The 16,315-nt window shown below is 33.3% G+C and overlaps 1 protein-coding gene and 1 pseudogene across 4 annotated transcripts in view; one reads left to right on the forward strand and one right to left on the reverse strand.

Annotated features, from left to right (window-relative positions):
- The window catches only part of ROBO1 (roundabout guidance receptor 1), a 1,280,027-nt gene that overhangs the window by 1,085,630 nt on the left and 178,082 nt on the right, over nucleotides 1-16,315 (reverse strand). For all 4 annotated transcript variants that reach the window (XM_006162599.3, XM_006162600.3, XM_006162604.3 and 1 more), the window contains exon 2: nucleotides 8,532-8,670. In XM_006162599.3, coding sequence (XP_006162661.1) covers nucleotides 8,532-8,619 — 88 coding nt within the window. In that variant the 5' untranslated portion in view covers nucleotides 8,620-8,670. The remainder of the gene's footprint in view (nucleotides 1-8,531; nucleotides 8,671-16,315) is intronic.
- LOC102473090 (small integral membrane protein 20-like) lies at nucleotides 9,887-13,056 on the forward strand (annotated as a pseudogene).

Below are 16,315 nucleotides of genomic sequence, written 5' to 3' on the forward strand. Positions count from 1 at the left end.
TTCTCCTCTTGGGATCTTGGCCGTGTACCCACAGAGTGTTTCTATATTGATTGCAGAGTTGCATTTTGTTTTCTTGACTTTTTTTAGTTTTTTAGTTAATAGCTATTCAATTTGTTACTTAGTTTTTAAGGTTGAGTTCATTACTCTGTTAACACCATGTCTTTTCTCAAGGGGAAAATACATATAGGAATAAAATCCTTATATATGCCATAAAGTTTACATGCCAATTCTTTTATTTATTTATATATTAAAATTATTTTATTAAACTTCATTTATTTATTTTTAAATTTGACCAGAGAGGGACAGAGCGACCAAGAGAGAAAGAGAGAGAGAGAAAGTGAGAAAGCAAGCCTCCATGTCCGGGACTTGAACTGGTAGTCGGCCATGTGGAAGTCCTGTACCCTTAACCACCATGCCATCTTGGCCCCACATGTCAATATTTAAATTTACCTGTAGAAAGCAATTCTAAAATGGGTATTCTATTTATGTAGCTATAAATTGTCATTTTTCCTTCATAAAATTGAATTTTAGAGAAGGATTTTAATGGAGTAAATGAAAGTAAATACGTTTACTTACTTATGGATTTTGGGAAAATACCTTAGGATTAGGAAGTAGAAAAGGATGAGATAAGATGAAATATAAAAACATGCATTTTGAGTTCTTGAAACCTTGAATACTTATGAAGTTGTAACATAAATAACTGTAATATTGATTTAAAGAAAACACAAGAAAGTAAAAACACTTGAAAGTGATTGACTCGTATTTTAAAAAGGTATTAATATTGGTATATAAAATATAAATAAAGGATTGAAATACTCTTGTCACAAGCAATCTAATGACTTCAAAGATAAAATATACAGCTAATATTAACAGACATGAATTACATAATAATTAACTAGGAATCATATGAAATGCATATTTAAAACAGAAGAATGCAGCTTCAAAGCAGAGAATTAAATTACTGGAAGAGCATTTATATTGAATTTTACAGCCAAGTACATGTTTCCTTATTAGGATGAACATACCAGGTCCAAAATCAAATAGGAGAAAATAAAAATCATTCAAAATAAAACTATAATTTTTTACAAACACATACACTTAATAACTTATTGTTAATAATTGAGGAATTAATTGAAATAAGTTCCCAACTTGGATGTTACATGAATACAATCTGTATGATTCTTTCAAGTGGTGAAGGAATACAAAGTCTAAGTTAAGATGAATATCTATATATACAGCAATCTGTATCATTCTTTCAAGTGGTGAAAGAATACAGAGTCTAAGTTAAGATGAATATCTATATATACATATAAATATTTCTGTATATGTGTTTGTATACATACACATTTACTTTTAAAAAAAATGACACATTGCTTAACAACTACTGAGTAGTTTTGTTCAGGGCACAAATACATGGAGATTGATTTTCATTTTTCTCTCATCTTCAGGTGGAATTTTACATTCTCAAAGTAAAAAGGAAGCAATGTCTGTTCAGATATTTCAAAAATGACTTACACTTTGTTCAATTACTGAGGCAATGACCAGATGGGAGAATACACTGAGTCGCAGGGTAGTCTAAGAACGGATAAATATAACAGATTCCTGTGTTTGAAAAAGGTGAACTCTGCAACTCTGTGGTTTGCAGACAATGTATATGTGTGTTTATATGTGCATACATGCATTGACTTATTACAACTTCTTTAGAACTTCTATTATCAAATGCAAATATATTTGTTGCCAATATACTTTCTTAAAGAAATTGTTCTATTTTTCATAAATGTTGATGAAATATGGCTATCATAATCTAAAACCACTTAGTAACCTTTATATAGAGCACAGAATACCATATTTCATTCAGAATTCTTTATAACAGACTATAAAATCCAAACAAAAAAAAACAGCCCAAAATCAGAGGAGAGAAATTCCCTAAAGCATTTCTTTGTTTAATATACAACAGTAAGGGAAAAGTGAAGAAGTTAACATAAGAATTATAACATCGTTAGACTCATAATGTTTGAAATTTGCAAAATATATACATACTTAACTTTTTTGAAAAAAGTTTTAAAATATTTTAATTTATTTATTATTTTAAATTTGCCATAGGGCACACGTGCTCACCAGAGAGAGACAGAGGGAGAGCAGGAAAGTGAGAAAGCAAGCTACCAGGTCTGGGACTTGAACCAGTTTGCCATATAAGAATCCAGTACCTTAATCACCACATCACCTACTGGCCCTTGAGTTTGCTTTTAATTGTACTTGTTTACCTTTGCACATTTTGAGTTAACTTTTAATTGTACTTGTTTACCTTTGCACATTAATCCTGCCGTCCTAAATAAAATGATCTGTTCTTTTTTCTAAAGAGTCAAATATTGGTAGGCAAAGGTATTTGGACTAGGGCATTCATGTAGTGCTTGTATAGTTAGGTATTGTTCCACTATAGCCTGTAGTCCAGATGAATTCAGTACCGTCTGTTCATAGATACTAATAATATCATTATTAATGGCAGAGCAAGCGTATGTCCTCTCAGTGTCCCAGCTGCTTCGGTTATTTTATCTACAATACACATACACATCCCACACACTAATTCTATCATTGTCTTGGAGGGATAAATTGACAGAGAAATTTAATTACCAAAAAGATATTGCTCAACCACAAATCTGTCTGAATCCAAAGCCATGTTTTCTCAATAAGGACATTCTGAGAGTTTCAACATTTCTTAGGCAAGTTTATTTATCTTTTTTCTTTTCATTTCTTCATTCATTTATTCTACAAATATTTGTTTCATGACTACTGTACATTGGGCAAGACTCTATGGACAATAAAATAGACTATGTAGAATAAAAAGAAAAAGATCACAGAAATATATATAACCATCATCCATTAAAAATGGCTAAAAGAATATGTATTATTTAGGGTTTCATGCAGATGAGGATAGTAATTGAATAATTAGTAGAAACTTGAAGGTGGACTATTATCTTCAGTGAGAGGGGAGGGGAATATGGTTGGAGATGGGGCTTCTACAATCTCTAGAACACCCTCAGCAGCAGAGGACTTGGTTCAGCAAGATAACCTCTTTCATAGGATCCACACACCTATGTTTGCCACTAGCTTATTCACCTTTGCACTAGGATATATACCGGGTGGAAAGCACAGCAAGTCAGCATCAAGTGTGTCATTGGCAAGAGGACCCCCTCATGACAGCTTTTGGTAATGAGTATGTGCTTTATTATTTTTGTCAAAATTAAAATCTACAAAGTAATGTTCAGAAAATATTTGGTTTCTGTTATTTTGTGATTTTTCTTCTGTAGAGTTATACAAGTGTGTACAACTATGCTTTTGCTGTAGTGAATATCATGTTTAGGCATCATGTTTGAGCGTAAGTCATGAATTCATACCATCTTCTCATGGTTCACTGTAGGGCTGACTAACCCACTAGACACAGTGGCACAAATACGGCCATTTGTAGAGTTAGGGTATTGGTTCAAACACATTAATTTATTTTAAACTAAAAGATTATAGTGAAAGATTATATTTATGTTGAAATCGACAGTATAAAAATATTCCTTTATGGAGTAAGGAGGCCATGGAAGCAGGGATGCCTAGAATTACTAGAAGTCAACCTGCAGCCCTGGTTCTCAGTCTCACAGAATGTTAGCAATGTTGATATATTACTTTAGTGTGTTACAAATTCCAAATACTTAATGTGTAAAGCAATGCTTCACTAAGGCCTAAGCAAAAAGTAGGAGGACTTGTCCCACTAAGCAAACTCAATTTAAAATTGTGTAATGTAATTTTCAATTATATAAGTTAATAATCAGTGATTTATTTATTTTGTGGCTTTTCATACTGAGTCAATGCCTTTTGCTAATGTGAATGATTATATGTTTGAATTCAGAACTAATACTATAAGGTGAAAATAGCAAGTAACAAAAAGCCAAAACAAAGCAAAATAAATCAACAATTGCCTCAAATCTTCTTCATATCCTCACCATATAGAAAACAAATATTTTCAAATACTTTTATCCCTTTGTCATGGAAATCTGTCCTCAGAAAATAAATCTTACTTAGCTTTATTCGACTTTTTTTCTTTTTTAAAAATCAACTCAAATGTAATCTGAAGCAGTGGTTCTCAAATTTTCTCTGTGTTACACAATTTTAGATGCTTACAATCCTGCATATTCCTGAGCTTCAAAATCAGGCTCTTTATTTTGGTGATTGTACTATGGTCTCCAGGAAACTGTAATTATAATAAACATGCCTGACATTTTAGGAAAAAAATGCATAGAAAACTTGTCTAGAAACAATTCTCTAGTCATACAGATTTGTCTAGTAGCATGTAAGGTCAAATCACTTTTGTTTATAATTCCTCTATCAATGTGTAATTGTAAGAGTTAAATACATGTTAAAGTTTTTTATACAAAATACAGTATTCTAATAGAAGACAGAAGTAAATTCTTATAGTTTTTAAATAATTGACCAATTTTCAAATAGTCAGTGGAATTAACAAATAAAAATGTTTACCTATAAATAACTAACCTCTATAGATTCTAAATAATAACCATTTTCCTAATCATTATCATGGTTACTCTGCTATAGAAACTAATAAAAACTATTAGAATAATCAATTCTGCAGAAAAAAATCTCCATAAAACAAGCATATATATCACATTATTTGTTTCATAAAGTGTTCCAAAAAATACTTAAAGATTCTATTACATTTAGATTTTTTTCTTATTTAAATTTACTTTCATTATGTTTTCTCATTATGAAGGATCTTTTAAAATACCTGAAGTAATTCCACAAATCTATTCAAAAGTCTGTTGAGTAAATGAAAACTTAATCAAAACACAAAAGTTAGGACTACATGGGGATTGTGTATTTATACTAAATGTTTTTTTCCCCCAGGATTTTACATAAGGGGTTCTTCTTTTTTATTTATTTAGTAGTTTGGAATTTATCTATAAACCATCCAAATCCAGATCACACTTAACTCCTTGCAATTACCTTCCTTTGGCTATAACAAGGTACTGAAGTGGTAGTGGATGGATGGATGGGGTATGTAAGCAGTAAATCATTTCAGAAAATTCACACTTAAGGCTTGTTGACATGAGGCAGGGCAAAGGAAATAACCCTGTCAGCACCTGCATCTTTAATGAAGGACAACACCACTGCAAATTTAGAGGATGGAGAGGAAAAATAAATCATGTTTAACTTTAAAGTGGGATGTCTGCTTTATTCAAATAGAAATACAACCTTGTAGGCTTTTGTTTCATGCGTTTCCATTTAAAATCTTGCAATACAAACCTCAAATTCAACATTTTTTTTACTGTGATGTTCTTCAGATTTTCAATTCAATTCCACTATATTAAAATGTAAACTTAAAAAAAAGTATCATTTAGCATTTATCTTTCATTGTCCTCCTGACATCTGTTGCAATCAAAGGTGGATTCTTAAAATGTGAAGATGAATATCTGACAGATTCCTTTCTAGCAGAGATGAAATGAAGATGTGACATAGCCCGGATACAGCAGGCCTCAGGAGAACCACAGTGGTTTTAAGAATATGTTTTATATGTGAATTAGAAAGGAAGTGAAATAACAAGATGATCCTTTACTCGTGGTTTTAAAAATGAGCAGGCAGGTTACCAATGGGCTATATTTGCAATGAGGGCCAAAATTCAATGGTTGAAGAGGCTCAGTCATTCATAGAATCCACTTCTTAATTATTCCTTACTCTTAAAACCGATTTTCCTTGCACCAACACATGTATCTTTTGATTTAAAAATTTTAAGTAATTTTTATTTGCTTCCCTCACATGCAAACCACTTCACATACACTACTGTGAATCATCTCAGCACTTTTACAAATGGTTATTGCACAAGGAGATAAAACAGAAAAAAAGAAAAAAAAAAAGAAAGAAACCTGAGCTGGTTAATCTATCAATTCCAACATTACATTCAAATGATATTTTAATATTTAATTACGCCAAGTAACTTAGCCACAGTTTGACTGAAAAATTGTGTATAGTTGTGGTAATAAAATAATCTGCATTAGGACAATTATTTTCATTGCTCTTTAGTTTTGCTTCCTGAGACATCTCATTTCAGTGGATACCTCTGCTAATTTATCAAGTGAAGAACTAAAGAATATGTAGTCTTTCTTTGGAAGCATGCTATGGTTTTTCATTTATCTGAATTTTGAAATAAATTTCTGATAAAAGAGAATTTTTTTTCTGAAGGGAAAGAAAGTGGAAGTAAATTATTTGAGTGAGAAATTACACTTACATAAAAAAATACTGTTATTTGATCTTCAAAGCTAAAGCCATTTCTGCTCCCTCTGAGCTATGCTTAATTAAGTACAAACCCATAGCTTCAAATGAATATAACAAAGTTAGAACAAAAAGCAAAAGAATCAGGACTTGACTTCATTCTGAGTTTAATGGGAAGGAGGGAATATTCTAAGGCTGATGAGCCCTTTTTGTAGATTTTCTAACCTCCTTAACCTGAAACCAATACTCTTATAAAGGCAGTTACAAAAATGAATTTCACTCTGCAGGTGTTCCTTTAGAAAAGCTAACGGCATATTTCTTTTGACAGTTAAATTACTTGAAATAATTCTTTAACTAGTTGATCCTGAAAAAAAAAAAAAAAGAAAGAAACGACATCTAACTGCATACATCCCATTTAGGGGTACACTTCTTTTTTTCTAGGAAGGTATTGCCTCAAAATGGGCTCTGAATCTCCAATTTGTATGACATATTTTTGACTAATTGATAAGCAGTATTGCCTTTGTGGCTAATCTACCTACTGAACTGGGTGATAAATTTATGTACTTTATGCTTTTTAGATTTAAAAGCAATTGTACATAAGATAGCAATCACAAAATTTTGATGATTTTTGCACCCAAATGTTCAAGTTAATTTATCTTCACTAAAATGACGAACATCTCTTTGAATGAAAAGTAACATTGCTAGTCCTTATACTTCATATGTCTCCACCATCTATACCTATGCTTGACTTTCTCTTCCACTTACATGTGTACAGGTGGCGTAAACCTCACTTGACCATTCTGAGTTTTAAATACATACTCAGTAACTAGATAATGGACTAAATTTGTTAGCCTGTAGCAGAAATTAGCTGGATAGACAGTTTAAGTACCATTACATCTAAGGTGTATCTTTAGCATTTTTAAAATTCAAAATACTTCCAGTTAAGTTTCATTTTTATTTTGACAATTTGCAAGATAGTGAATTAATTTGCATGCACATCTACATTTTCCATATGTATATGTATATATATATATGCATAATTTTTTCTCCTATTATCAATTTTAACATTTAGTTCACTTCAAGCACTAATCTTAATAAATTCTCAACAGAGCACTAGCGTTTCTCAGAAGATGGTATAGAAATAGGTTAAAAATAAAACATGTAGTAATTCCAGAGTGTTAACCTAATTCAATAAAAAAGTCATTAAACACACTTTGTCACATATAAGACTTTAAATTTTCTAATTTTCAAACATATGAAAATATTTTTAACATATACATAAATCCAGCTCTTTTTTTTTTAATCCATCTTTTATCTTCAAGATCAGGTGTCACTCTGAACTCAACAAGGAGAATAAAATGGAAGCCCTTGAATTATTTTAAATCCTAGAATTCTATGTGGAGACCCATAATAAAGCTATATACAGAATCTTCAAATTAACATAACAACAAAATAAATAACTAAAAATGAAGCTTTAAAGTTTGGCCTATTAAAGCATAATATGCCATTATTTTATGAATAACTTGGCTAAATTATGATGATATTATATATATATATATACATATATATATACACATATATATATATATATACACATTCAAAATGACTACTTTTTTCATATTTGAAGCTATATTTTAATTAGCGTATTAAGTTCCCTCTACCATAAATTGGTTTTATTTAATTTCTTGCAAAACCATTTAAGTAAAGCATATTACAGAACATTATTCTAGTAATACTAACAAAATTATGACTTCAACGAAACAGGTTTCTAACTTCACCAAAACAATGGTAACTACGGTAGGTACAGTTGCATTTTCATTCTCATGTTGTTCAGTCTGTTAATTAACATGTCATTAGACTAAAGGAATTTGGGTTTGAAGTTTCCGTTTTTACTGACCTCTTTTCCTAATTTACTGACCCGCATTGTGACTTAGTTATTCCTTTTGTGTTACGTATTTTCCTTAGTATAATCATTCTTTCACTTCTCGAATTCACCGAGCTAATACAATAACTTTATATATTTCAGTAACAGTGAATTTTTCTCAATGTTCTCAGTTTCTTCTAAGACTAAATAAACACTTTGGAATTAAGAATAATCATTTGATCCTTGAACTTTATCAGCACACATACTCCAGAAGTCACTCATACAGACTTACAAATTTCAAACAAAACAAACAACTGAAAACACACACACAATTTAAAAAATGAAATTAAAGCAAAGAAGGAATATAAATAAATATTGATGAAAAATGCATAATACTTACCTGGAATAAGCTGGGCCAGAAACAGGTGACTTCTCGACGAGCTGAGGAGTGATATTATGACCAAAAAAGGAAGATGTTTCCATTTCATCTTTGTCCCTTCCTTGCATTACACCCAGCCAGTGATACAGATATGTATTTTCTGAGGAGATTAAAAAAATCCACAGAATTATCATTAATATTTTGCTAGTGGCACATGCACTCTTCAGAAATAAAAAGAGAGAGAAAGCATATCTACCTCCCACTCCCCCACACACACACCCACAGCCATGGGACACTGTCATGCTGCAATCCTTTTTTTCTCCATTTTTCCTTTAGGTTAAGAGCTTGGGCATGCATGCACATGTGCTTGACATGTTTTTCACGCTGCAGGGTTGGAATTTGAATCACAGTTGGCCGTGTGGGATATAGGTCCCAATGTACAATGCTTAACCACTTCACTATGAGGATGGCCTCAAAAATCATTTTTTTAACTGAGTAGCTATGCTGAAATGAAGAAAATGTCAAAAGTGTTTGGTGAAAAAAATTGTAGTTCAGATGAATCTGTAATGGCATTTTTTGAAATGATAAGACATACAAATAATTATAACGATATGTATGATTTCACCGAATGTATTTTGTAAGATGCATTTTGAATTATTAAATGGGGCATTTCATAATTCTGAAAATTAATTTTCGGTCAATTGTAAATAATGCCATGCTATTTTCTAACCTTTATAGTATGCCAAGTAAGTGTTTTTATTTAATTTCCCACCCACTACATTGGAACACTCTTATTATGTGCAGAAAATTCTGTGCTTAATTATTTGTTAGACAAGTATTTACAAACTGCTTATACTGAGTCAAGTACTATGCCACTTTGGGGATACTCCAGAAATGAATACTCATATTTCATTCAGATATATAAATAATTTGGGGCCACTTTAGTTACATAAATTTACAAGCAAATTAGAAACAAAAAAATTGCTAGATGGCTTATTTTGAATAAGGCATTCTGTTTAAATCATGGAAACGGAGAAACAAAAGATGGTGTCCTTGTAAGTAACAAACTCGTAATCTGTGGGGCCTTTGGACATGATAATGATTTTATTAAGTACAATAAAGCTACAACAATACATGCATAATCAAGTTTGCCTAAGAACTGAACAAGCGTATAGTGAAGAAGTGGCATGTCAAAATATGAGATACACACAGAAATGTGTATATATACATATATACATAAATGTATATAGCATGGTGTCTACGCATATATGCATGCACCAATAGTACATCAATATTCATGGTATGTAAGGGGATTTGTTGTTTGGCTAGATGATAGAGTCTGACAAAATATAATGTAGAAAACTGAAAAAGATAAGATGAGGCAGATAAAGACAAGACAAGTAATGAGAAGTCACTGTATGATTTAATAATAGGGAGAAATAGAAAGTGCCCTCAGTGGGGCATGGTCATGCTGCCACAATCCTCATGCTGCCACAATCCTGTTAGGATTTTGGGCATTCACATACATGTGTCTGGCATGTTCTAAATAGTTTTGAAGATAACTCTGGTGGGAATGCGAAAAACAAGTAATTTTGAGAAAAAGTAGCATAGATATCCTACTAAACATACTGAAATATAAAGAATACTGAGGCTGCATGTGGCCGGAGGACCCAACGGTCAGGACCATGGCTCATCCCCTCCTCCACTCACCTTTGGATATCAGGTTTGTGTCTTGGGACTTTAAGACGAACTTGCGCCCCTCCCCATTCTGTCTGGATACTGGTTTAATAGCATAGCCTTGCTAGATGCCAGACTTCCTGTGACTGCAGTCCCTAATGGCCAAGCTCCATGGCTTATCCCCTTCCCCACTCATCTTTGAACTCTCAGGACTTTGGTGTTTTGGATGGCACGCAGCCCCACAATGCACACCTCATGATCTTTCTTTTACTCTTAGGTGAAGTTCAGCAGTTTAGTTTGAGTTACACCTGTTCTTTAGAAACAGGGAGGACTTTGGGTCACCCTGGATCAGTGACAACAGTACAGTGTGCTGGTGAGCAACAGAAGGCAGAGCAGAAGAGAGATCGCCAATTTTCTACTCTTGCACACTTTTGAACACTCAGAGATATCTTGAATTATTTACAAAGGAATACATAGATCACCAGATGACTAGGAACCAACACAGAAACAGAAGAAATATTAGCAACCAACAAAATGTCTCTTCTCTAAGGGAAAACATCAATTCTGCATCACCTGCAACACAATGGAAGTTGTAGAAATGTCTGATAAGAAATTAAGAATATCTGTAGTGATGAAACTAATTGAGATGCAAGAGAAAAGAGACAATGAGCTTCAGGAGATGAGGAAGTCCTTTCACAATTTGAAAGAAGAAATAGACACCATAAAAAGAATCAAATGGAATTATTAGGGATGAAGAATGTGATTCAGGAAATTAAAACCTCCCTTGAAAGTATTACAAGTAGATTAGATCATGCAGAAGACTGAATCTCGAATGTAGAAGACAAAACCTCTGACCAATAAAAAAGTATCAAAAAAATTGAGAAAACGACCAAGAAGAATGAGGATAATATACAAGAAATACTAGATACCATCAAGTGCCCCAACATCCAGATAATTGGTATCCCAGAAGAGGATGAAAATAATAAGGGCATTGATAATTTAGTTCATGAAATCCTGGAGGAAAAACTTTCCAAATCTAGAGAGACATTAAAATATCCAGATCCAAGAAATACATCGTGACGTAAATTGAACTAACCCAAGAAGATTCTTCCCGAGGCACATCATAGCCAGATTGGTCAAAACCACAAAGATACTAAAATTTGCAACAGGGAAACATAAAGTTATTCACAAAGGTCAACCCATCAGGCTAACATCAGATCTCTAGTTGGAAACAGCACAGGCAAGGAAAGAATGGGGAAACATAGTCAAAGTATTAAATGAAAAACAATTTCAACCACGAATACTATACCTGGCAAGATTATCCTTCATATGGGAACAAAAGATAAAAACATTACCAACTCCAGACCAGCTCAGCAAGAAGTTCCAAAGGGAGTGCTATACCTGGAAATCTAAAAAGTCAGATAGACAGTTATAAGACAACAAAAAGCAACCAAGAAAATGGCTCACTTAATGATAGGAGCAGGTCCAGAAATATCGACAATGACATAGAATGCTAATGGATTAAACTCTCCAATTAAGAGATGGATTGGCTGAATCATTAAAAAAAAAAAAAAAGTAATCCTCTATTTGTTTCCTACAGGATCACACCTTATGAATAAAGACATACATAGAGTAAAAGTGAAGAGCTAGAAAAAAGATATCCAATGCAAAGGCGAATCAGAAAAGGGCTGGAGTTGTGATTTAGATTTCAGACAAAATAGGCTTCAAGAAAAAGATTGTAAGAAGAGACAAAGAAGCAAGAAGACATAATGCTTATAAATATCTCTGCACCCAACTCAGGAGCAACTATAAGTATGTGAAGGAAAGGCTTTTTGAAGCTAAAAGGAGACATAGGATACAACACTGTAATTGTTGGGGGTCTTAACACCACATTATCTCCTTTGGACAGCTCTTTTAGACAAAAAATAAATAGAGTGATACAGGACCTAAGTGATACTATAAATCAAATGTGCTTGACAGACATCTATAGAACTTTCCACCCTAAGACCACAAAATATACATTTTTTTCTCACCCCAGCATAGAACATTTTCAAAGATTGACCATATAATAGGACACAAATCAAGCCTTTACAGATTCAAAGGCATAGAAACTATACCCAGCATCTTCTCTGACCATGATGGAATTAAATTTGATATTAATTACAAGAAACACCCTCTAAAATACACAAACTCATAGAAACTAACAACCTATTTCTGAATGACTTTTAACTACTGAAGATATTAAGTCTGAAATTTTAAAAAATGGAAACAAATGATAATGAGTACATGAGTTTCCATAATCTAAAGGACACCACAAAAGCAGTAATAACAGGGAAATTCATAGCAATTAGTGCGCATAAGAAAATAATGGAAGGTGGCAAATAGACAACCTAACATGGGCCTTCGAGAATTGGAAAAACGACCAAAAATCACCCAAAAAAATGCTAGGAGAAAAGAAATCATAAAGATTCATGCAGAAATAAATGAAATAGAAAATAAATGAACTATACATAAAATAAATAAAAGCGCTCTTCTGAGAGGGGTCAAGGCCCGGCTGGCGGGAGCCTGGATCCTGAGGGTTCGGGGTGCTCAGCCATCAGGACAGCCCCCGCCTGGGGCCATGTCCCGGAACCTGCGCAGTGCTCTCATTTTCGGTGGCTTCCTCTCTGTTCCGCGTTGCCTTCTACCCCATCTACTTCTGGTCCCTAATGCGGCTGGAGGAGTACCGGAAGGAACAAGCCGTTAATACAGCTGGCATTGTTCAGGAAGAAGTGCAGCCACCAGGGTTGAAAGTGTGGTCTGATCCATTTGGCAGGAAATGAGGAGGCTGTCACTACTCTAATTATGAAAGTAGATGTCTTTCTGCTTTCGATTCCCCCCACTATAAAATGATGGCTGGAGAAGAAAACCCTGTAATGCCATAAGTAAGAGTGCTTGTAAGAAAAGACTACACAAGGATCAATAGTTCCCTTCTTAAGTATCAAGAGAACCCTGGATCAAATTGTACCATTAGGAAGGTTCTCATGATTGGGTTGGTTTTCCCCAGATGAAGCTCTCTCACCAGCTGTGTTCAGAGAAGATCTACGTGTTATTTAGCCTTTACCTCTTACCCAACTGAAATGTGATGTGAATACAACCAACTAGTGGCCTTGACAAGGTCTGGGTTTATTGTGCCATCTTCCACATAAGAGATTTCAGTGAAAAACCATCATACTGAGCAGCCTCATCGGGTACTTTGAAAATGTTCAAGTGGATAAAGCTCTTGGGACAAGATACTTTGTGCTGTTTAAGAGTAAACAGTTTGGCTTAAACATCTATTCTTGAAGATTAGTCAATGTTGAAAAATAGGTAAAATATGAAGCAATCAAATGAGATAGATACACATGCATCAGAGACATAAATGGTGAATGAACAGAAGCAAAACTACATATATTAAAATGATTTATTTTTAATTCACAGTGGTGGTCTTAAATGCTTTTGTAGATATTTTTTGTGAGCCAATTAAATTATAGTACCAACAATAAATAAATAAATAAATAAATAAATAAATAAATAAATAAATAAATGCAAAAACTGGTTCTTTTTTTTTGGGGGGGAGGTTTTTGTTATAGGGCATGTGTGCTTGCCAGAAAACAGAGAGAGACAGACAGATGGAAAGCAAGAAACCACCCCCCCAGGAAAATGTCTAAACCACAATGTCTTTATTTTCAGATGACATGATGGTATACTTAAAAGATCCAAAGGTTTCCATGAAAAATTTCTTGAAGTAACAAATGAGTACAGTAAAGTCACAGGATACAAAATCAGCCTCCAAAATCTTTAGCATTTCTATATACAAACAAGTTGAATGAAGTAGAGCTGAAGAAAAGAATCCCTTTTACCATAGACACAAAATGTGTAAGATACTTAGGGATAAATCTAACTAAGGAAGTCAAAGACCTTTACAAAGAAAACTATGAAAATCTTTAAAAGATATTGAAAAGGACATAAAAGTGGAAGGACATCCCGTGTTCCAGGATTGGAAAAATTAACATGATCAAAATGGCAATTCTACCCAAATTAATCTACATATTTAGTGCAATTCCAATCAAAATACTAGGGACATTCTTCATAGATCCAGAAAAGACAATCATAGAATTTGTCTGGAATCATAAAAGACCTTGTATTGCTAAAGCAATCCTGCACAAGAAGGCTGGAGTATTATTACTCCATGACCCCAAAGTGTACTGTAGCTGTGATAATCAAAACAGAATGGTATTAGCACAAAAACAGACAGGTGGACCAATGGAATAGAATAAAGACCCCAGAAATAAACTCCAAAGCTTAGAGCTAACAGCTTTTTGTCAAAGGATACCAGTCAATCCAGAGGAAAAGGGAAAACCTCTTTAGCAAATCCTGCTGGAAAAACTGGGTATCCACCTGCAGAAAGATGAAACTGAATCCCCATCTTTCATCAATAACAAAAATCAACTCAAAATGGATCAAAAAATCTAAATCTAAGACCTCGAACTATAAAACTACTGATGAAAAAATACTAGGAAAATTCTGGGAGACATTAAGTTAGGCAAAGACTTCTTAAAAAAACTCCCAAAGCACAGGTGATAATCCCTAAAATAGACAAGTGGGACTACATCAGACTAAGAAGTTTCTGCACAGCAAAGGACACAGTAATAAGTGTGAATCGACAACCCTCACAATGGAAGAATATTTTTGTAAAATATGCCTCAGATGAGGGACTGATAACCAGAATACACAGGGTACTCAAACGGCTTACTCACAAAAAAAAAAAAAAAAAAAAAAAGAAGCAGAAAAAAGAAAGGAAAAGATTAATCCAATTAAAAGATGGGAAAATGAGCTGAACAAAAATCTCTCTAAGGAAGACAAACAGCCAAAAAGAATATGAGGAAATACTCAACATCCCTCATCATAACGGAGGTGCAGATTCAAACCACAACAAGATACCACCCAATCCCTGTCAGAATGGTGAAGATTAAAAATACATAAAGTGAAAAGTGTTGGTAAGGATTTGGTGAAAGGGAAACTCTCCTACTTTGTTGGTGGGAATGTAAACTAGCTCAGCCACTGTAAAAAAACGATATAGAGGTTCCTCAAAGATCTACAAATAGATCTACCATTTGATCCAGCAATCCCACTTCTGAGTATCGATCCAACGGATAGGAGAACACTCAGTCGGAAAAGTACTTGCACATCAATGTTTATTGCAGCATTATTCACAATCACTAAGACATGGAATCAATCCAAATGTCTGCAAACAGATGAATGGGTGGAAAAAGTGTAGCATATATACTCTATGGAATACCACTCAGCCATAAAACAAAACAAAACAAACAAACAAACAAAAACAACAAGACCCTGGTATTTGATAGAAAGTGGTCAAATATGGAGGATCTATTGCTGAGTGAAGCAAGCCACGATATGAAAGATATTGTATGTATCTACTTAATCTATACTATCTGCACTTTATGGTAGAGATAGAAATATTGGAAGGCACAAAAGCAGTGAAAGTAGTTACAGACTCTAAAGACAGTGTGGAATGGGGTAGTGGGAAAAGGAAAGAGTATAGAGAAGATAGCAAGAGAACAAATAGGCATGACATTAGGGGGACACAGAAATATTTTATTACCTGTTGATGATAACATGTATAGCATTCTCAACTGGACTGGTCTGAGAAAGATATCAGGTTGGGTAAATTCTTTATACAAGTCAAATGGTGTACAGTGACTGAATGTTTAAAAAATAATGAAAATAAATAATAATAATCTGAAAAAAAGATGAAAAGCTATTTGATGATGTTAGTAATATCTGTCTTGAGTTATATGCATAGTAATCATGCTGGAAATAGAAACTTAATACACTGTGAAAATATATGTGATTCAATATACTATAAAAAAGTTATATAATAAATAAAATTTAAAAAGAAATGTAATGAATACTCTCAAATGATATTAGCAAGGAAGAAATGGGGTGGGGACTCAATTATGTGTTATTATATTTGTATCTTTTGGGAGAGAGAAAAAGAAAAGACTGATTCATTTTAAAATGTTTAGTCAAAAGTAGATAACCAGATCTAGTACTATTGAGTTGTCAAAACAATCACGACACAATTT

Source organism: Tupaia chinensis, unplaced genomic scaffold (genome assembly GCF_000334495.1).
Source record: "Tupaia chinensis unplaced genomic scaffold, TupChi_1.0 Scaffold140301_1, whole genome shotgun sequence".
Lineage (NCBI taxonomy): Eukaryota > Metazoa > Chordata > Mammalia > Scandentia > Tupaiidae > Tupaia > Tupaia belangeri.